Source organism: Paramormyrops kingsleyae, chromosome 14 (genome assembly GCF_048594095.1).
Source record: "Paramormyrops kingsleyae isolate MSU_618 chromosome 14, PKINGS_0.4, whole genome shotgun sequence".
Classification (NCBI taxonomy): Eukaryota; Metazoa; Chordata; class Actinopteri; order Osteoglossiformes; family Mormyridae; genus Paramormyrops; species Paramormyrops kingsleyae.
The window spans coordinates 5,921,245-5,941,696 of NC_132810.1; the positions used below are offsets into that span (position 1 = coordinate 5,921,245).

Genomic DNA, 20,452 nt, shown 5'->3' on the forward strand with positions numbered 1-20,452 from the left:
TGTGCCATGATTTTAAGAGCAAATGAAAGTGTGGAGTCTTGATGCACATCCCTTAATGACAATGTCTGCTCACTAATTATCATGTGAGTTTCTTTATAATCATCTGCAAAGAACCTGGAGCAGCTCAGCCCTGCTTTTGTCGCTGATTATAATACTCAGTGTATGTAGGATGAAATCGGGAGTATTTGTGAAGGTTGGGTGCGGTTCAATGCTGACGCATTTGCTGGCCCAGTCCCTCTCCAATGCTCAGATCCTCAAAGGCCACACCCATCCCCCTCTACTCTGCCCCCCCCCCTCCCAACCCAAGGGTGTCTGGGTTTTGGTGATGATGGATGGAGGGGCCCTCCCCAGTGTGGCAGACTCAGGCAGGAGTGTTACAAAAAAACAGCCCGTAGCACTTGACAGGTGGCTATCTGATGGAATGAGAAGAAGGGAGCTGGGAGTGTGTGCAGCTTTGACATCAGCTGTGGCGGCGTAGTTCTGTGTGGTGGCAATGTCGCCCCCTTTTGGCCAGTAAAACTGAGCTACTGCACTGAGGATAACCTTGTAACTCATAACTGCATCAGTACAGAACAAAAACAGGTTTACCAAACTGACCTAAGGGAAGGGAGGTGGAGTATTATTACACAGCTAAAATGGAGGTCCGATACTGCAAACCCCCCCCCCCCCCCCCGTGCAGCTGGGGGACTCCTTGTAAGAGGAGCTTCTGTTGGCCTCACAATGACAGCCCTGTCATCTGGCCCCTCCCCATCTACGCGTCGCCCATCCGAGCTCCGCTGAGCTCGTTCGGCCTCCATCTCATCAGGCATCTGCGTGGAGCACCGATGGGGGGCACAGAGCACATTGTCCAGCGTGCCGCCTGTACAATGACCCCCCTGTCAGTGGCTGGGCTCTCCTTACCTCTACTGCCTCCTACTTGCTGCCAGGACCCTCACAGCACCATTATGGAAGGGAGAATAACTAAATAAAAGTTACCTACTATGGCAAAATAACGATAAACGTTATTATTCTGATTTTGATGTGCAGTGTCTCAATAGACAGCAGTGTTGCTTCACACTTCCACGGTTAGGGGTTCAAATCCCACATCTGCTTTGTGTTCATGGAGTTTGCATATTTTCCCGGCGGGTTTCCTCCTGCAGCACAAAGATAGTCTGGCAAGTTTCTGTCTCTAAGGTGTTGATGGCATATGCTTACGTGTGCATGTGTATGACCTGAGATGGACTGGCATCCTGCTCAGGGTGTAACGCAGACATAGGCTCCATTCCCCTGTGACCCAACTTGGGATAAGTGCTCGGAAGAGAAATGGATGAATATATCGAGCTTTCCTTGGAATGACCTTTAACTATCACCTTCAGCTGGACATGCTAGTTTCACTTTTTCCTTGGTGTGGCTTAATCACGTTTATGACAGACAAATGGCTCACTTATTCATCCTTGTAATGATTTACTGTTTTCTCAGAATGACCAAGGTCTCCGTATTCCAGTTCATACACATCACATTTTATGGTATGCTCTGTAAAACATGACCAATGCCTAAATTCTTACTTAAGGGTATATATATGTTTATATACATATATGCAGTTTTACAACTGCGTTCAGACTGAATTATTCTGTCCTTTGTTTATTCACACATTATGATGTACATTTTAACGGTTATGTTTACATTGCGTTGTGACCTTGACCGAGATTAGAAGTCGAAAGATGGATAGTTTTTGTTGAAAAATAATAAAACGTGCAAAAATTAGTCAATGCAACAAACAGAGTCTTGTAAATCTGTAATAGCCTAGGTTTCGCACTATCCGATTACGTCAGTTCTAGGTCCCCATTCCGACTCTGTCCTGGATAAGTGGTTTAGTGATGGAACGATAGCATTGCCAGTCTGAATAAATTTGCAGTGTTTTGCTGCCGCCTGGCGTTTAAGTCTCAGGGAAAACTATCCACAGGGAAAACATTGGGTAGTTCACAAACCGCCGTGTGAGACGCTTACGTTTAAAAGGATCAAAATCTTGGATATGTATTTACCGTTCACTACCAGACTTTAGGTATAGGTTAGTGTGTTGTCTTCTTCCGTAGTTATATGTGTTATACCGAAACTGATAATTCGTATAGATACAGTCATTTTAAGTTTATGTATTAAACAGGAACCTCGTAACCTTGGCGTGCGGTTTCCAGGGGAGCACTAAAAATGTGACACTCCGTGCGTAAGAAGTTCGTGGGTTGATCGGTGAAAAACATGAGCCTCGGATAAGAGGAATGTGGGATTTTATTCAGTTATTTTGCAGGCCAGATGCATTGAATATTATGGATTCAAGAGCTTGAACCATACTCTTTGATAAACGCTTGACGACTCAGGAACGTCTAAGATTAACGGTAAACGGTAACGTATTAGCATAGCAGTGCCTTCGAAAGTCATTGCTCTGACAGCAGACTGATCTTTGATATGACACGTTCATATTAATGTTACGAAATTTAGTATTTTATTACGTGTTACGGCTACTACCGCGTCGGAAGGTCCTGCACTGTAATGCTTTTATCTTTATATTTTATATCGCATGGTCGTTCATTTTCATATGCGTATGATACGCAGACAGTTCATACTCAGTTAAATGAAATCCTGTAAGTATTGATCGATTTTCTCCCGTTTCAGAATAACTGAATAAGTGAGTAAGATAAGTGTCGCCATGGAGAGCCTGGAGGTTAAGTTCGATGCTCTATCTTTGGCCCGGCGCCTGCAGTCCAGCAAGCCCAGCTACGTGCTGGACGTGGCCCTTCAGACAGGACCTCCTTCTGGGGACAGACTGATGGCTGTTTGCTACTCGAATCGGTTGGTCCAGCTCCACAATCTGCACAACCTGGGTCAGCTGCGAGAGTTTCAGGGTCACACGGGTGCCATTTGTGGGGTGCGTTTCTCCCCCACCTCACCCAGCCTCCTGTTTTCCGGCTCTGTTGATGGAACAATCCGGGCCTGGGATGTACGCTCGCCCACCTGTCAGGCCGTGCAGGTGTTCAGCAGCTCACAGTCGTATCCTGTGTGCAGCTTTGACATCAGTTGTGGCGGCGTAGTTCTGTGTGGTGGCACGGAGCAGCAGGATGAGGACAGCTTCCTGTTGTTTTGGGATGCACGTGTGGTGAAGGGTGCAGATGGCGGTGGTGTTCTGGGTGTGTACTCAGAGTCCCACAGTGATGATGTCACACAGGTGTGCTTCCACCCCCGCGATCCCGACCGCTTGGCCTCGGGTTCCACCGATGGCCTGGTCAATGTGTTCGACTTGAGCTGTGCCACAGAAGAGGAGGCGCTCCTGGCCACCTGTAACTCTGGCTCCTCTGTCAGTTCTGTGTCCTGGGCGGGCCATGACTATGGCCGTCTGCTGTGCTTGAGTCATGATGAGGGCCTCTACCTGTGGGACCTTAGCCAGCTGGACACGGAGGAGCCCTTGACCGTGCTTAACCTCCCTGACGCCCGCAGTTCCGCCCCTCTCTCCATCCAGGCCTCCCTGGATTACTTTGTGGGTGGGGCCTGGGTGGAAGGTATGGAGAAACTGCTGGTGCTGGGTGGGACCCGCCGTGGGGAGGTCCACCTGCTGCACTGTGCCGACCAAGGCCTGGAGCTACTGAAATCTCTTCAAGGTGGCCATTCTTGCACTGTGCGCTGCTTTGCATGGGATCCTGTCGGGAACTCTCTAATCACTGGAGGGGAGGACTCCCAGCTGCTGCAGTGGAAGCCTGGGGCAGAGGAGTCTTCGCCACAGGGGAGGAGCACCCTGAAGAGCCTGTCTGGCCTACAGATCAAAGCCAGACCCCACTCAAATAACAGGAGCAGGAAAGGCGGCCATTTAAAGAAGGGAGCTGGGAGTGTGTGCAGTCCTCCAGACACATGAGGTTGCTATGGTACAGCTGCTCTTTTGGAACAGTGAGGAAGGGGGGGGGTCCCTGAATGTGGGAGGGGGCATGACGATGTGATGCACACAAGTAGGGTACTTTACCTCAGTGGTTTTGAACTTAAACGGGGGTCATGTTTACAGAACATAGTGCCTCCCACTGGAGGAGAAATGGACAGAGAAAGTGGCATTTGTCTTATCATCACTCCATAGTGTCATGTGATATGTATCATGTGATATGTCATGTGTTATGTGATACTGCAGGGTTCCCACCCTCCTGGACTGGAGCTTTTAGATGTCATGGGACAGCTGGCCTCTCTGTGCCTTGTGTCAGCATGTTGGGGTTGTAGAACCCTGAAAAATTAGCATGTTGTTTCAGACCAGCTTTTAACACCCTAGCATCTTTTTAAAATCAACTAAAATCTTTTAAATTGTCGTATTTGTCAATGTGCTCTTTCATATTCTGTTTTTAAAGTTCTGGCTTTTTGCCCTTTGTTCTGAAAACTCCAACTTGCTTTGCACAGGTTGAGGTAGGTGACCTTGGTTTGACCCCTGTGGATAGATGGGGCCATCAGCTGTGTAGGGCCAGGAAGCTGGTCATATTTCACACCGGGAAGGTGACGCTAATTAGCCAATAACCCCTGGCAGACTGTGTGTGCCGGCACTGCTATTCTCTGCTTGCAGGCTGAAATATGCTCTTATGGGGTTTACATCTGGGGGTTACCATTTGTCCTGTGCAGAGATTACAGTGGTTGGGTTATGGGAGGGCTGACATTTATCTTCTCATTTGAATAAAAATATGTCTTGAACACGGTGTCTTTCTTCTTTTTTATTTAATAAATTGTCATACTAATCCTTTTTGAGTTTGTGATATCTTGTCTGTTTTTATTTCTTGGCTTTTGCACTAAACACAACATAAATGGAAGACTTTCAAAATAAAAATGTAAAAGAAGCACGACAGCTCACACACCATGGTCTCCACCAGGTGAAGTTCTTGGGTGTGACGTATAGTAATCCATTTTATTATGCTCACGCCTAATAAATGAACACAGGAATGTCTTCCTAGTCAGTTACAAAGATAAAAGTGTATTACGTTCATGTGTCAAGGTCAAAGTCACTCTTCTTTCTAATATTTAAAATCCATTTATTTTCTTATTTGATGAACATTAAGAGTTTACTTTCTAATAATTGGTATATAAAATATAATCATCTGATTAACGTTAGGGGGCAGCCTAATATATTCTAGGTTGGTCACTGTGGTTTTCCGGTTCCAGTTCCGGTTATGTAACAATCATGGTTCGCGTTCGCCTTTCCTGTAATAAAATCCCTGTTTAATCCCCCGCCCAAACCATGCCGCCCGCCAGGGCAATTCGCAGCTTTCTGCTCCGCGGCATTTTATATGACTGCCTTTTCCCAGAGCGTTGGGACCAGGCACGGAGCGACGGAGCGGAAAGAGAGCGAAATGAAGAGCGAAGTGCGGGGGAACGAGCTGAGCCTCATTCCATACGGGGAATGTCCCACCTTCGCCTTCGCCTTCGCCCAATCTCATTCCTAGTCATATGCTCCACAACCGAACGCAGTTATCCATCTGAGGGCGCCCCTGCCGGTGATGGACGTGAATGACAACCAATCAGAACTCGCAATTCCTTCAAACTACCCAATAGCCAGCGTTCATTAGACGAGGCGGAGTAGTAACGTAGAGTGTAGCTGTGTTATGTGTGCCATGGACTCAGCCCAGTAATATTGACAATAGGGCGAAAAAGAGATCGCCCCGAATTAAACAAGAGTAAAAAAGAGGAATATAAGACAGAAATAAACGAGCGCTAGGGCTGCGCTTTAAGCAAGCGATTCCGCCGACAAGCCAGGCACGTGATTGAGCTCGCTTCGTCCTTTTATATGTTAATGGGACGCGGTGGATTACTTCGTTAGGAGGTAAAAGGTGCTGGCGGGTCTGGCTGTCTCGGAAAGGCCGCGGGGAGGGGCTGACCGCACCGGACCGAGAAACACCTCGGCGTAGATACCACGAAGCAGGGTTGCCCGTTGCCGTCATCTCCGCTCCGAAGCACAGAGGATCAAGGTAAAGCGGAGTCGCTCCGCCGGCTCTCCGTACGCGGTGGCCGCCGGCTATCAGGCTTCGTGCTGTGGAAACGTGTGGGGCTGGCGAACTGGAGGCACCCGTCGGGGTGAAAGCGGCCGGAAAGGCTGCGAGGATCGATGTCAGACATGAGTGGGTTATCTGCCTGTCTGGCTGAGGGATGCTTGGTTAGGCCTGCAGAATGAGCCGTTCGATCCAGGGGGTGCCGCCGCTTTACTCCCCACCTTTGAAAATGGTGCTTAAACGTATATTGGTTGTCGTCTTCAGAGTGTTAGTGACTGTCCACTGCAGTGTTTAAGGCTTGCTTCGTACGTCCTGCGCCCTAGTGTCCGGCGGAGAATGTGCTTCTCCGGGATCGCCCCGCAGACTCGGCCCAAGATCCGGGTTCTTCCACGGTTCCGGGACTCCTGGTTCTGCTGCATGGCGTCCGCCGCCCGCTCTCACACCCCCTGGACGCTGTATTTAGCCAGCGCACCTCTAACTGTGTAACGAGATAGTTCGTTTAAATTTGCTCGCTTTATTTGGCCCGCGTCCAGTGTAAATATACAGTGTCTTTGTATAAACTCTGTATTCAGATAATAATAAAAAAAAATACATGCCCGGCTGATCTGGTGGCCGTGTGTAATTTTCAGTAGTTAGACTGCATTTTCATATCTGTAGACATGGCCTGTGTGGTTAACCCGGAAGGAGCGGGGCCATGAGGATGTCAGTGTGCCTGTCACACCTCCCACGGCACTGGCGTGTATGTAACCTCAGGTATTAAGGTACCTTGGGAAGATACGCTGCTTTTTCTGTCGGCCTCCTGTGTGTTGCATTTCTGCATATTGCCGGAGTTACTGCAGAAGCGCCGGAAATGCGTGTGATGGGTTACAGGGGGTGAAGCAGCCAGTGGGCGTTTTGCATTGTGTAACCAACTTACCTTGGTAAACTCTGTACGCGGCCGTAGATGTTTGGTATTAGGCTCCACAGCAGCCTAGGCATTCGCGGCCTATGTATCGTGCCTTTGATTCCGGTACCTGTGCTTCCCCGGTGCTCCTTCTTGGCCGCCTGAATCGATCCCAGGCTGACGATGGTGGGGAAAAGCGATGGTTCTGTCCACCTTCTGCCAGCGAGAACTGGCTGTTTCTCAGTCTCCCCTGAATATCATTTGGTGTCATGGACAGCAGGTGGCGTAGTGGTTATGGATTTGGGCCCGTTAGCCAGAAGGGTGTGGATTAAAATTCAGTTCTTAACCCAAACTGCTATGGAGTTTCTGAATGTGTGTTTTTCTTTTTTGAAGTTGTGTACAGTTTCTAATAGTGGCCAGGCCATTTGGATAAGTATCAGCTCTGTGAGAGATGGCATTGGTGATAACTGTGTTTATAATGGTTTGTTTCCTGCATATATGAACGCTTACTCAGTGTGGGATCAGCTGATTTGCAGGCATGCAAATGACCCCACCCCCCACTTGCAAAGACTACCTGCTTTATGACAGGTGCTGTAAACTGTGTCCTCCTTCTTGCTGGCACGTTTCCCGCTGGTCTCTTTAGGGACAGGCTGTGATGTCCCTTGTTCTGTCCTGTTCTCCTGGGCTTCAGAAATATCAGATCCAGTCTCATCACTCTGACTTGACAAGGTTTGGCAGTGGGAGGGGGGTGGAACTGTTAAATCTGGATTTGACAGCTTTACCCCTATGAGTGAAATAGATCTTCAGGAGATCTGTAATCAGCATGTGGGGCAGACTCTGTTTGGGGTGTGGGGGTGTCCCATCGCTAGCTTCCTCCCAGCCCTGCATGTCTTGTGACCGAGCTCCCACTGTTTCCCCCCCCCCACTCGTGGCTTCTAATCCCACCACCTGTGGGGAGGTCATCTGGGCTCTTATGTAATGGCGGCTGATAGATAGGTGACCAATTGGAGCGTGTGGCCTTGTCAGCTGATTGCCACCGGTGCCGTAGCGAGACCCGGCCATCCATCTCTGCACGGTGGCTCGCGGATTACCTTGGATCGCAAAGCACTCTTGTGTTGTTGGCCCGATGGGCTATTAGCATTTTTGGTTTCTCTTTTGCGTGACGCCCCGTCCATTCCCAGCCACGGCCTTGAACTTGGGACCCTGCATTGGGGATTTTATTACGGACTGGGATGCTGATGTTTCCTGGTTGGAGGGGGTTGTGTCCTTAGAGCTCAAGGAGCGAAACGTAACGTGGCCAAAGGAACGTGGGATGAAGTCCCCACCGCGTCGTCTCCGTGCATATTGTGAAATGGCGTTTAGTGGCGTCACCTGACTTTCTTGGGTTTGGAAACGCAAGGTATCCTTTGGACTCCTGAGAAGGAATCTGCTGGGTCCTGCTTCTCTCAGTGGAGCTCCTGTCCCGGCTTACAGGAGGCTTTCAGTGTTGCTTCTGGCACCTGGAGGCAGATTGCATTACAGGTGTGCAGCACGAGAAAGGAGCACCTGGTGGCCTTGGGTTCTCCGGCTTGGGGGTGCGGGGGGGCCCTTGCTCTGCAGAGCAGCAGGATTGTGGGAAGGCCGGAGTGAGGTGCATCCTGCTGCCTTAATATTCCCACATTAAAGGCCTTTCCCAGTGCTCTGGATCGGCAGATGTGAGCGTGCACTTTGAGCTGTGTGCTGCGAGGGTCTCTGAGCCCAGGCCTCAGCTACGAGGCTGTTGCCGCTCTCATGTACCATGTGCTGCCGTCATGGAACATTCCATCAGCGCCCAGATGCGTGTCTCTCTCCCTCTTGTCCACCCCCCTGGGATCCAGAGAACTGGGGCCAAATCCACCAGAGGCTTACGCTGACACAGTAGTTATGGGCTTTTATTTGTACCAGTGACTCTCCGTGCGTGTGGATTGCTTTCGCTGACCCCCCCCCCCCCTTTTTCCAGCAGGGCTATGTCCTCAGCAGCCACCTCGCCTCCATCGGTGGACAAAGTGGACGGATTTTCCCGGAAATCTGTCAGGAAGGTGAAGCAGAAGCGGTCGCAGAGTTCCTCGCAGTTCCGGTCTCAGGGCAAACCCATCGAGCTCACGCCGCTACCCCTCCTCAAAGGTAAGGCCTAGGAGTTGGGGCGCCCCCTTGTGGTCGGAGGGTCATTTGTTGTGTATAGAGTGGTGAATTGGTGGCTTGACGTATTAATGTCCACTAAATGTGTGTGTAAGTTTATTTTCTCACTGGCTCATCGTCAGGGTTTGTTTAGCTTGTGTCCGGTTCATATTGTATATAATAGTGCTGGATTGGATCATTGTGTCGTGTTGATGTGTTTGTCTCTGTAACATCGGTGTGTGTGTGTGGGCCTACTATTTAAGCATGCCGCACTTAGGTGCTCCCATGTTTGTAGAATTTGATTCCTCACATAGTGTATTGGGCTCACTCAGGTATTCCCCTTCTGGCCAGCAGATGGCATACTTGTTAAAGCATTGAGCTAAATCCTCCTAGCAGTAGATGGCAGGAGAGTACTGGACCTGTACATAAGATGCTAGCTGGTTGAGATGGTGTTCAGCTGCAGCTGCGTTGAGCGCCATCTTCTGAGGGGTCACGGATTTGGCAAACTGCCGGCGCCGCTCTCCTGGCAGTTCAACGTGGGCTTCAGCCGGCCCTGTGCGGGAGTCATGCAGGTGGGGGAAGCTGGGAGGGGAGAAGCTGTCGCAGGTTGTGCCCAGTTTGTGTGTATGTGGGCCGGACCCTGCCGGCTGGGTCACAGTGCTCACTGATGCGTGGGAGAAGGAGAGAGGAATGCAGCCACACCAGACAGCTGCAGGGTTAGGGTTAGGGTTAGGGTTAGGTGCCAGTGTGTGGTGCCAGTGTGCCAGTGTGTGGGGAGGGTGGTATGAATTCACCTGCCCTCTAATGGCATCCCAGTGACTCTTGAGGGCATCTTCCCTCTTCAAAGATGCACGTGGCACTGGGGAAGCCGCTCTTCTGATCAGCCGCTCTTCCGTGAGTCTTTGTGTTGAGCAGGACAGCCTACGGCTAGCTGGGGGTCTGAGGACGCACTTGGCTCTGGTAATGGCAAGCTGGAGAGGGATTTGATGGCCTTCAGCTCACCCCTAGCCTGGTGTTTTCCTCCCTGCTAGAAAATCCATATAGTTATTGTGCACCATGAACCTGCCCCTGTTCCCCCTTCCTTCCTGTTCAAAGCCCCAGTTCTCAGTGTGATGGTTCTCAGTGTGATGGTTCTCAGTGTGATGGTTCTCAGTGTGATGGTTCTCAGTGTGATGGTTCTCTGCCACACACTCAGACTTCCGTACTGAAGCGTAGCCTCCTGCTGTCAGATTCGTCGGCTCGCATGTCGCACGGCTGCAGTTACTGCAGTTACTCAAGGCTCCTGCTGGAGGTCAGGCCCGGCCTGGCATGTGCGTGTGAGGCGGGGTGTTTGCCCCTCGTCCCCCTCCCCAAGTCTGCATGCAGTGGATGCGGTAGGGAGCCCCCCCCCCAGGGCAGCAGACGGAAGTGTGTGGCCTGTGTGTGAGGGAGCCTGGGGGCAGGGCGGGCGCCGCTCATGCTGACCTCCAGAGCTTCACCCAGCCCTAGAAGCGTCTCCCTCCACACAGGCGTGTTTGTATAGCTATAGCCCGTCTTCGTCTGGCGTTTGGGTCACAGTGAGTTTCAGTAACAGCTCTCTGCAGCCTACCTTCCTGCAGCCATGAGCGGGCCGCTGTTGGCCAGCCCCCTCCGTGACCTCACCGGCTCCGCCTGTCCAGATGGCTGTCACCCTGACCTCATGGACTGAAATAAGAATGCACGATGCAGAAATAGCATTTGGAATCATAGGCCCAGCAAGCAGAGGGACTTCCCCTTTACCCAGAGGGCAGCTGTGCCTTCTGCCCCACCTCTCGTGGCCGTAACCAGAGCCCCGGGGGTCCCTGTAAGCCTAGACAAGCAGGTGGTGGCTCACACCATCCTGTACCTCGCTGTGCTGTTCCCGGTCAGGTCCCCCTCCCCCCAGCTGGGCTGCTACTCGGGTGTCTGACCTGGTGTTCCTCAGCTTCAGGGGAAAAGTAACTTCTGGTTACTGAGCCATTTTAGCTGGAAGACAGTGTGAGAGGGTGTGTGTACGCACACAAGTTCTGAGTTGATAGTTTGGGGGTTAAGGGGGTGTTGGGGTTTTTCTGCAGGTAAAGGCCCAGTCCGATCATTCCACTGGAACTCAGTGGGGGGCACAAAGACAGTGTGGCACAGCACTGCACACAGCCCAGGTCTGTTACCCTGTGGTCTGTCGCTTGCCTCACTGAGGCCAGACTCTGATTCCCGGACCGGGTAGCCTTTGTCGATATACGGGTACATTTGTTGTGTCCGATATGTGAGTTTCCGGTGTGCCTCAGCGTCTCTCTCGTCCCTGATGTCCGTGTCCTTTTTCCGGATTCCTGACACCGATATGTTTCGATTGCGTTCGTCTGCAGAGGCGACGAAGCCTTCGCTCTGTGGGAACCCCGGGGCGGGCGGCGAAACACGTTACCTGGAAATGCTTTCAGCAGATTTCCGTGAGAGCGCCGCTCTGCCAGGTCGCCCGCAGGATACAGAGGGAGGATGTTTGTAACTTTGACGGGTCACGTGACCCTACATTCTCACATCTGTTTGAGTACAGGAAAGCATTTGTGAAAGTAAACTGATTTTGTGGTCGGAGACGGGCTGGTTTTGCTGTGCCGCTTCTCAGCGTCGGGCCTTTTCTTGACGTGCTTGTGTGCCTGTCTTTGTTCAGTCTGTGTCCTTCGTTGCCGGCACGGCCTGTCCCGGTCATCCGCTGGTCTGGCTTTCCCTCTGTGCCGGTAATCTGACCTCAGTCACGTGGCAAGGATCCCATAGCGCTGGGTTTTCCCCTGTGTGGCCTGCGCCTAATGTAGAGGGAAGGGTTGGGGATCTCTGAATTGCTGGGGAACTTGGACATCCTGCCTCAGGAGAGACATGACTTTAATCATACCTGTTCTATTTTGCACCCCTGCCCCCCACTAATGACACTCGCATCCACACCCTTTTCCCCCCCAACTGACTAATAAAATAATAATCCTGATCCATTGTGAGGGATCCTCTTCCCGGCTCACGCTCTCCTTTGTTCACCCCGCTGTTGCCATCTGGTGGGCGTCGCCTTCCCAGGACACACCCCCGGAGGTGTGTTGCTTTCCGCTCTCGAGATGCACGAGGCTCGCCAAAGTGAGCGCTTGTAAATTCTGAACGGACGCCCTGTTCCCTGCTGCTCCTCCACCATGGGCGGTCTGTCACACGCGCAGGACGGGGATCGGGTGTCGCACGCGGACTGTAGTTACGTCGGCTTGGGGTGCGCCAGTCCAGTCGAGGCTGGTAACCTCTTGCAGATGGTCGGCATCAGGCTTGCCTGCCGCCCTCTTCGGCCCTGTGGCCCATAATGCCCCAGTAACCTGATCGGGGCTGTGCGTAGAAAGCTGAGGCACCAGAGGACCGTGCGATCAAAGGGGCCGCAAAGCCACCCCACGGGTGGTATTGAAAACACGGGCTACAGCAGGCTAGTCTGCCCTACGGCCTGGCACTGCCGCCTGCCAGCCAGCTGCTTGGGCCCTTGCATAGGAGCTCCGGAGTCAGCCCACACTGCTCAGTATGCTGGTTTTATAACGACTGAAAGGAAGAGCTGATATATCTTTTAAGATGGTTTTTCTGTAGTATCTGACGTCTTTAGTAAATGGGAATCCTGCATTTACCCGTCTGCCAGGGAGCAGAGCCCTTCGCACCCTGGTAAGCGGCGGGATTTTTGGTGGGAAGGTCGCACAGAAAAGCGTAAAGTCTCCTGCAAGTAACTGAATTCCTTCTCTGGAGGGACGGCGGCTATTTTTAGCGGCGCACGAGGCCGTCGGGGATGGGAATCGGGAAAACCCCACAGCGGGGCCGGTAGTGCGCGTGTGCGGCCGGCTCTGCGTCACGCCGGAGGAGCCGAGCCCAGCTGGGTGGCCGCTCTGTTTGTTTGCCCGCCTGCCCAGCAGCAGCTTGCCGTGTGCAGCCGGGGCACCCTCCCGGTTCGCTCCCACGGGGTGAGTGCCTGGTGGGGGTGACTTCGTACGCGCCGGTAGAGATTTGGTGGAGTCCTGAGGGCAGGAGCGAATGCTATTTTGGGTTCTGGTTTCTTTTGCGACCGCATTTTCATTGTGTGTGTGTGTGTGTGTGTGTGTGTGTGTGTGTGTGTGTGTGTGTGTGTGTGTGTGTGTGTGTGTGTGTATAAAGTAGGATCTGCTTTGGGATTGAGCCTTTGCGTTCTCATATTTGGTTCCTTCGCTTGAAGTATCTTTACTACGGGATTCACAAGACTGGTGGGTCGGTTCCCCGGGACATCTGCGGCACTGTGTTGCTTCATCGTAGCTTGGTAGGGTCGGAAATGTTTTGTATCCTCATACGTCTTTTCATCCTCCCTCCCTGTGCTTGCTCCACCTCTCTGGTGCCCCCTGCTGGTGGTGACTTGCCTCTCACCCCTTCTCCTCGCAGATGTCCTGGCCCCGGAGCAGCCGGAGCTGTTCCTGAAGAAGCTGCAGCAGTGCTGCACTGTCTTCGACTTCATGGACACACTGTCGGACCTCAAGATGAAGGAGTACAAGCGTTCCACACTCAACGAGCTGGTGGAATACGTTACGGTCAGCCGGGGCTACCTGACGGAGCAGGCCTACCCGGAGGTGGTCAAAATGGTGAGACCGTAGCACATGCGCTGGGGTGAGACCATAAGATTGTGCCAGCGGAGCCCTGTTCCAGACGTGGCTTCCCTATGATGATCACAGATCCCTTGTCTTCTGCCTTCCAGGTGGCCTACAACATATTCCGAACCCTCCCCCCCAGCGACAGTAACGAGTTTGACCCCGAAGAGGACGAGCCTACACTGGAGGCCTCCTGGCCACACCTGCAGGTGCTTTCACTGATCACATGCGTTTTGGTTTGTGATTTGTGGATAGGCGATCGACTGTTCTTCCTTGGAGTATTCCAGTTTTCTATGATGCAGTGGGGCTGGCCGTGGCTTGGTTTTAAAAAATGATGCTTTATTTGCTCTTTGTACAAGTACATTTGAATGTGTTTTTGCTCTTCTTTTAAAGCTCATGGGAGATTTACTTACACAAAAATGTTATATGGGAAGAATGAAAAATGACTGGTTCAGAGAGAGATCCAATCAGATTGCAGAGGCAGTGGGTCCAAGCAGTTAGAGGAGGTGGGATTAAGACTTCTGATTGGTTGGTCCCACCTTTTCTAGTTGTTTGAACCCACATCCTCTGCAATCTGATTGGTTGTCTTTTTGAACCAATCATTTTCCCTTCTGCCCTCAGAACATTTTTGTGTGATTGAAACACCCATGAGCTCTTGGAAAGACATCAGCTTGGTTGGTGTCTGTTGTCGCTCATCTCCTTGTCCTTGCTGGGCATTGTGTGGCTCAGTAGGTCAGGATACTGTTCCTGTGATTGCTGATTCAGATCTCTAGGTTGGCAGTGATTTAACTATTAAGTCCCTGGAGCAGGTGAGGTTACTGATATGGCTGGGCGATATGGAAAAATATTTTATCACCATAAAATGATGAGATAAAAAAATCATCTTTTTCTGTCAGTCAATATTGATGATTATCACAATATAAAGTCATTATTACTTCAATGCTCTGTTTTTGCTTGAAGTTCTCTTACACCTCAGAATTGTCCTTCGATTCTGAAAGATGGCAGCAAATTTAAAAGTCTGCAAACTGAAAATTAATTTTAATAAGTCTACAGAAATAAACTGTCAAAGGGCGTGACACTGGAAAACGCTGACAGTACGGTTTGTTGCTGGGCTGTTTGATTCTCTGGCTGCTTGTTCCGGGGGACGGGTTTAACATTGCTGGTAGACTTTCCACCTGTCCCTCAACGAAAATTAAAATTCTATCCGCTTTTTAACCAATAGAGGGCGATATTTGCATGTATTTTTTTTTTTCTCAGGTTGAACCTGGAAGCCCTAATTTCTGTTTGTGTCTGTAAGCACTTGCATTCTTTATGTTCTACTGTCAAGCGGTAATATTCGTTTGAAATGTTTCCTGGTTTAGTTGGCACAAGTAGCCAGCAGAGTTTACAGTACACAGCAGCAGAATGTTGCGTGTCAGACTTGAAAACAGGCAACACCAGCTTCACCTTGTTTTTCCACAATATTAATGTTTTTTAAAAGGTACTGTGGCTGCTGAGCTGTCCGTTTCTTTACGGGAGTTTCCTTTGAAGGATCCGCTCATCTTTTCTGATATTGCTGATGGTAGCTCGTGGCGTGTGCTAACTCAAGCAACCTTACTGTGCGTTTGTTGCGCATAGGTTGTCTGTTCTTAAACGACTGCCATATGATTGGTTGGAATTTCGTTAGTGATATTAGCTGATGTGTGCTATCGAGTGATGTTCTTGGTTGACAGTTTGAATATTGTTATTAGACTTATTGAAATGTCTTGAATATTTGTTGCATCGCTTGAAACTAATGCCCATAAATGCCCACCCCAGAGTGCGGCACCCCCTGCTGGTGTTAGTTAATGCTGCCCCCTTTGGTGTCCTGATCTCTCCTCCTCTCTCTTTGCAGCTGGTGTATGAATTCTTCATACGCTTTTTGGAGAGTCAGGAATTCCAGCCCAGCATTGCCAAAAAATACATTGATCAGAAATTTGTGTTACAGGTGAGTGAGTAGGTGCGTCTCTGTCTGTGTCTCTGTCTCTGTCTCTGTCTGTGTCTCTGTCTGTGTCTCTGTCTGTGTCTCTGTCTGTGTCTCTGTCTGTGTCTCTGTCTGTGTCTCTGTCTGTGTCTCTGTCTGTGTCTCTGTCTGTGTCTGCGTGTTGGGGCCCCTGCTCCCTGCTCAGTTGTCCACATACTGCTCATCTGGCCCCTCCCTTGCAGCTCCTGGAGCTGTTTGACAGTGAGGACCCCCGGGAGAGGGACTACCTGAAGACAGTCCTACACAGAATTTACGGGAAGTTCCTGGGGCTGCGGGCTTTTATACGAAAACAGATAAATAATATTTTTCTACGGTAAGAACTGCTGCCTTTGCATTCGATTCTGTATGAACCAGGCTGCCTCTGACTCTCGTTCCTGTTCCCGATCCCGATAGTTTTGTTTATGAAACTGAGCACTTCAACGGTGTGGCTGAGCTGCTGGAGATCCTGGGAAGGTATGTGGCCTCGCTCTGGGGGAGGGACATGGGCTCTGCCTCCCCTTAGGCTTGGTTTCCTCCTGCTCTGGACACTCTACAGCGTTTGATTGTCGGCAGAGAGGTTGGGCATGAAGACCGCTTTCGGACGTCTCGATCATTCATTGGCCAGGGGAAAAACAGCAGGAAGTCAGAACGGAGACCCAAAGATTGTATATAATCCCTTTTCTACCGTTTATAATCAGAATGACAAGAAACATGGCTTGTGGATTTTGAAGAAAGGTTAGCTGAGGAAGTCTGGAAATACCGGCATTTATAGGATTTCTTGCTAGGGGATTATAAAGACTCCCAGATGCCTTCAAGCAACTAAAATGTTTGTAATTACAATGTAGTACAGCTCCCTGTCTTAAGAGCAGCTTTGCTCAACAGCGCCACCCCCAGGCCTGTCATAAAAGTGCGTGGCAGCTAGGTGCAGCGATGCAAGAGGTACGAACACCCGGGAACGTGTCCGCAGTAGGTGGGAAGCAGCACAGAACCAATGCGTGTGGGTGAGGCAGAGGGTCGCTGGGCCTTCTGTGGCTGCGGGCAGCCGTTCGCTCGTCTGAGTTCCGCCGTCTCTGAATCCACAGCATCATCAACGGCTTCGCTCTGCCGCTGAAAGCCGAGCACAAGCAGTTCCTGGTCAAAGTGCTGATCCCTCTGCACACAGTCAGGAGCCTGTCGCTGTTCCATGCACAGGTATGTGTGTGTGTGTGTGTGGATTAGGTTTATATTACATTGTACAGTCTAGCGTCCTCTACCCTCCATCTTATGAATTCTGCTCTCTTCTCCTGCCCAGCTGGCCTATTGCATTGTACAGTTCCTAGAAAAGGACCCAGCACTCACAGAACCGGTAAGTACCCCACCCCCCTCGTCTTATAACCCCCCCCCCCCCCCAACCGCATCCAGCTTAGCCCCTCTCTCTGACCTGCCTCACATCTCCCCCCAGGTCATCAGGGGCTTGCTGAAGTTCTGGCCAAAGACGTGCAGTCAGAAGGAGGTACGGTGCTTCCACACCCAGCTTCAGGTCCATGTGGGATTGGGGGGGGGGGGGCATGCAATCCACACGAGGCACTTAACCCAGCTTCTGCCCAAAGGGGGGCTTTGATTCCCTGCGGCCTTTATAAACACTTTTCCGAATGTGTGCTTTCCCCGCGGCTGTGACTGGCTGAGGTAAAGGCCTGGGATACAGTTCTGTTCTCTGTCAGCATGTGAGAATGTCCGGAGCTGGAATAAGGACCACCCTGTCCTGTTTCTGACCTCAGGTGATGTTCCTGGGGGAGCTGGAGGAGATCCTGGATGTGATTGAGCCCACGCAGTTTGTCAAAGTCCAGGAGCCGCTCTTCAAGCAGATCTCCAAGTGCGTCTCCAGCCCACATTTCCAGGTTAGACTGACCTTCTCCCCGAAGAGCTGGACTCTCCCGCAGCTGGTGTCTGGCTCAGATCCCTGCTGCAGGTGCCCGCAGTCTGGCTCTTACCTGAAATGCTTCTCAGGAGTCCACACACCATGTGTTTAAACCTTGATAGCCGCTCTGTCAGCTATTGGCGGTATATAGTAGACATTGATACAAGTCCCTCTGTCGCCCTCAGGTGGCAGAGAGAGCTCTCTACTATTGGAACAATGAGTACATCATGAGCCTGATAGAGGAGAATTCCAGTGTCATCCTACCCATTATGTTCGCCAGCCTCTACCGGATCTCCAAAGAACACTGGAACCAGTGAGTAACTCCTCCCACCTCTAAGTATCAGACTCTGGTTGGCTGCTGCTGACTCCCCGCTCGTCTGCAAACCCCGTTCTCATGACATTGTGGAAGACCTCACCTAGAAAGCTATCAGAAGGTTCCCCGGGCCTCCTTGAAATGTGACACTGAGACATTTAAAGATGGATTTCATGCACTTATGCGGCATCATCTTCCTTTGGGTTGTTACCATCACAGGAACGCATATTAATATTTGCTGTATTCAGAGTTGCTGATGCTGGCCAGTGTTATGGATTTTCTTACTGACCCAGTAAATGTGCTGAGTTCCTGTGTGTGTGTGTGTGTGTGTGTGTGTGTGTGTGTGTGTGTGTGTGTGTGTGTGTGTGTGTGTGTGTGTGTGTGTGTGTGTGTGTGTGTGTGTGTGTGTGTGTGTGTGTGTGTGTGTGTGTGTACTTCACATGTTGACCTCTTTCGATGTATCCAGATTTGTATTTCATGGGTTGAAAAGCTATAGAAATGGCTGCAGGTGAACATGCGACAGGTGGCCGGTCCACACTGGACCTGACGCCTTGCATCCAGTCGAAACCGTGACTGGCCCCTGAGTGCCTTTGCAGCTCCATCTGTTTTAGCTCCGCCTCTTGCTGTCCTGCCAGGGCCATCGTGGCTTTGGTGTACAATGTGCTAAAAGCCTTCATGGAGATGAACAGCACCCTGTTTGACGAGCTGACGTCCACGTACAAGTCGGACCGCCAGCGGTAAGGAGGCGCTGGGTCGATTCTGTCGGGGCTGTGTGGGGGATGGGGGGCGTGGTCGAGTAGGTGTTGGGCGGATGCTTGTCGCCGCAGGGGGGATCAGACCACCATCGCTGCACGTGACGTTTGTTTGCATGGAGGATCGGAGGAGCGACATGTGATCCTGCTTTCCTTTCCCCAGTGAGAAGAAGAAGGAGAGGGAGCGAGAGGAGCTGTGGAGGAAGCTGGAAGACCTGGAGCTGAAGCACGGCCTTGGCACTGACGGGATCATCCCCATTTAACACAGCGCCTCCTGCAGGCAGACAGACAGAATGACAGTTTGCCCACCCCACCCAATATTGTGCGACTTAATTTACCATAGATTCACATGTCTATTTCGTTATTTCAGAAGCACTGTAAATATCTTTTCTTTTTCCCTTAAAATGGTAATAAACCGAAATAACAAAAAAAAAATGTAAATGAGATGGTTTAAAAAAAACTTGAGAAGCAAGTTGGGCTGTAGGACTGGAGTTTGAAAACATCCATAAAAAATTAAAGAAAAAAAAACAAACAGGAAAAGCAGCTTGTGGTGTTGGCAACCCTGACCTGATGGGGGTGCCATCCTCTGCCTCTGACTCTCAGTATGCCTGCCTGTTCACTTCTATGGGACGAGTCCTACGTAGGATGCAGCTGGGGGCCACAGTGGATGCATGCCCCATTCCTTGAGCGCTTATTATCACACAGAGACTGCTGCTTGGAAGATGAGAATGGAAGCCCCCCCCCCCCCCCAGCCTCAGGAGAGAGAGATGCCCCCTTGTTTTTGGGCGGGATTAGCGCAGTCTGTGTCGTCACTGCATCGGAAGCGCCCCCCCCCTTTTGCTAAGGTCACATGGATATGCTCCAGTCCCTCCCCCCCACCCCATACCCGCCTTGACCCTGAACTTTCTCCTCCGAACGGGGTACCGGTCTGGTACTGGCCCCACCTTTTGGGATCCTGCGGAAGCAGAATGTAGTAACAGCAACCTTGCGCCCAAACAGATCCCAGGTCAGTGCCATTTCATCAGCAGGGAACCTACGGAAGAGGAACTCGCTGTTCCCAGAGCAGTGGTGTTGTATCCAAGACTGGTATTGTGAAAAGAAACACTACTCGTGTCAATTCTTCACAGTATTAAAAACCTGTATAATGTTATTGAATGCAGTACATTGATATCTTGTATCTTGTAGTAATTTAGTTTCTATTTTCTTAGGAACATTTGGAGGAGTATCCCGTATATAAAGTGGTATATTGGAAAAAGAGTTCCTGGTATTTATGATTCTGTATTTTTTCCTTTTTTATGAGTTCTTTTGATCATGTGAATTATTTTTAGTGGGGGGGGGGGTGGGGGGGAGGTCACCAGGGTTTGGGGGGCATCAGCCGACTTGGAAGGAGTCAAACCTGCTTCCCGTCCAGACTTACTGTGTGCTTCAAGAAGGCCCAGATATAGTACAATTTAAAAAAAAGAAATAGAAAAAAAAGGAAAAAAAGGTTGGCTAAAGAAAAATGTCTAATTATTTTAAAAAAATAAAGAGATATTAAATTAAACCTGTTTTGTGATAAGACAAGGTGCCTGATAGTATTATTTATGGGCTGTGCTGTCTTACCACATTGGTTTTGTGAGTGTGTGAGGGGGTTTGGGACTGTCTGGGCCCTGCTCTTTAATTTTCTAATGTATTTTTATATTTCATGTATTTGTATTTTTATAAATCCCTCAACAGCTAGAATAAAATAAAAAAAGTAATAAATTTTGAACAATGAATGGTTCCACAACATTAGGGAGTTTTACTCTCAAAGTGAAAACTGCAATTAAAGGAACTTTTTGTCCGTCTTTTAAAACCGCTGATCTACAGCTTTGTGGAGATAAAGTTCAGATTTTAGTGTAACGTCATTATTCGGCGTTGACCACGTGGTGA

The 20,452-nt window shown here is 50.4% G+C and overlaps 2 protein-coding genes across 7 annotated transcripts; both read left to right on the forward strand.

Annotated features, from left to right (window-relative positions):
• The first annotated feature begins 542 nt into the window (after nucleotides 1-542).
• wdr89 (WD repeat domain 89) lies at nucleotides 543-4,740 on the forward strand. Its single transcript, XM_023825494.2, has 2 exons — nucleotides 543-2,369; nucleotides 2,647-4,740. Exon 2 carries the CDS (start codon nucleotides 2,681-2,683, stop codon nucleotides 3,875-3,877), a length of 1,197 nt encoding a protein of 398 aa, XP_023681262.2. The 5' UTR covers nucleotides 543-2,369; nucleotides 2,647-2,680; the 3' UTR covers nucleotides 3,878-4,740.
• An 814-nt stretch (nucleotides 4,741-5,554) lies between these two features.
• Nucleotides 5,555-20,104, forward strand: ppp2r5eb (protein phosphatase 2, regulatory subunit B', epsilon isoform b). Of its 6 annotated transcripts, none has more exons than XM_023825530.2 (14): nucleotides 5,555-5,954; nucleotides 8,837-9,000; nucleotides 13,396-13,592; nucleotides 13,706-13,807; nucleotides 15,472-15,564; nucleotides 15,783-15,913; nucleotides 15,994-16,053; nucleotides 16,662-16,770; nucleotides 16,871-16,924; nucleotides 17,021-17,071; nucleotides 17,337-17,456; nucleotides 17,662-17,789; nucleotides 18,425-18,526; nucleotides 18,705-20,104. In XM_023825530.2, the coding sequence occupies exons 2-14, from the start codon at nucleotides 8,844-8,846 to the stop codon at nucleotides 18,802-18,804; spliced, it is 1,404 nt and encodes a 467-aa protein (XP_023681298.1). In that variant the 5' UTR covers nucleotides 5,555-5,954; nucleotides 8,837-8,843; the 3' UTR covers nucleotides 18,805-20,104. The 6 variants fall into 6 exon arrangements, with proteins under 6 accessions (XP_023681298.1, XP_023681299.1, XP_023681303.1 ...); XM_023825531.2 differs by having other exon boundaries at nucleotides 8,840-9,000; XM_023825532.2 differs by lacking the exons at nucleotides 5,555-5,954; nucleotides 8,837-9,000 and adding exons at nucleotides 12,661-12,947; nucleotides 13,141-13,276.
• The last annotated feature ends 348 nt before the right edge of the window (nucleotides 20,105-20,452 follow it).